The 1,230-nt window shown below is 42.0% G+C and overlaps 1 protein-coding gene across 1 annotated transcript in view; it reads right to left on the bottom strand.

Moving 5' to 3' along the window:
- Positions 1–313: 313 nt before the first annotated feature.
- LOC105550013 (lymphoid-restricted membrane protein) overlaps positions 314–1,230 on the bottom strand; it is a 47,596-nt gene continuing 46,679 nt past the window's right edge. Inside the window, exon 9 of the mRNA XM_011994803.1 lies at positions 314–382. Coding sequence (XP_011850193.1) covers positions 314–382 — 69 coding nt within the window. The remainder of the gene's footprint in view (positions 383–1,230) is intronic.

The raw sequence follows: 1,230 nt of genomic DNA, 5'->3' as shown, positions 1-1,230 counted from the left end.
GGGGCCCTCACTAGAACTCAACCCTGCTGGCACCCTGATCTTTGGAGTTCCAGCCTCCAAAACTGTAAGAAATAAACGAGTATTACTGAAGCCACACATTCTATGGTATTTTGTCATAGCAACCTGAGCTGTCTAAGACAATCAGGGAGGTTGGGGTCATAGGAAACTCATAAAGAAGTTCTCATGGAGAAAAAGAGAGAAAATGTCACACACAAAGGTATAGAAGAAAAGAATGTGGCACATACAAAGCTCAATTTGCCAATAATGTAGGGTAGAGGAACAAGAGAGGAGGCCGGCAAGGGTTGCCCTCTACTTACGTGATGAGTTCCTGTTGCAAGTGCTGTAACTCATGAGCCAGTTTATTTTTATCCCCTCGTAAATTCTGGAATTGCACACAACATTAGGCTGTACATGTTACTCTAGTGGGGAATTTACATTTAACAAGCCTACCTTGCAAGCTGTGAGATTATTAATAACAACAGGTATACCTCTATAATGCTTCCATATTCTATGATGGTTGATTTAAGTTCTTCTATATATAAGCCTTTCTGAAAAGTAGAAGAGAGAAATAATAGCAAAAAAGTAATGGGTCCACCAAATCATATTTATTAGACTATCGATGTGAGCCACAGAAGAATTGTAAATGCCCAATCATCATGCGATTCTACAAGTCTCACTATTTGAAAACTGAACCAGTCAGTGTTTGTGATTAAAAACACACAAGGATGGCTGGGTGCAGTGGCTCACGACTGTAATCCCAACAATTTGGAAGGCCGAGGCAGGCAGATCACCTGAGGTCGGGAGGTCCAGACCAGCCTGACCAACATGGGGAAATCCCGTCTTTGCTAAAAATACAAAATTAGCCAGGTGTGGTGGCACATGCCTGTAATCCCAGCTACTCGGGAGGCTGAGGCAGGAGAATCACTTGAACCCAGGAGGTGGAGGTTGCGGTGAGCTGAGATCACGCCACTGCACTCCAGCCTGGGCAACAAGAGCGAAACATCGTCACAAACAAAAACAAAAACACACACACACACATACACACACGGACAAAAAGGCAGCAATATGTAACTAGTGTCAATATAATCTGTGTTTGTCCGATCCAGTGGAATCAAACTCTAAAAGGTGATTTTTGAGCCCAAATCGAAATTATATTCATCATCATGATGTGTTAAAGAAAAATCAAATCTTGCAAGTGATCGATGAAATTAAGGCATCTGATTTTTTCCA

Source organism: Mandrillus leucophaeus, unplaced genomic scaffold, assembly GCF_000951045.1.
Source record: "Mandrillus leucophaeus isolate KB7577 unplaced genomic scaffold, Mleu.le_1.0 Scaffold461, whole genome shotgun sequence".
NCBI lineage: Eukaryota > Metazoa > Chordata > Mammalia > Primates > Cercopithecidae > Mandrillus > Mandrillus leucophaeus.
This window is presented reverse-complemented; position numbering and strand designations above follow the sequence as displayed.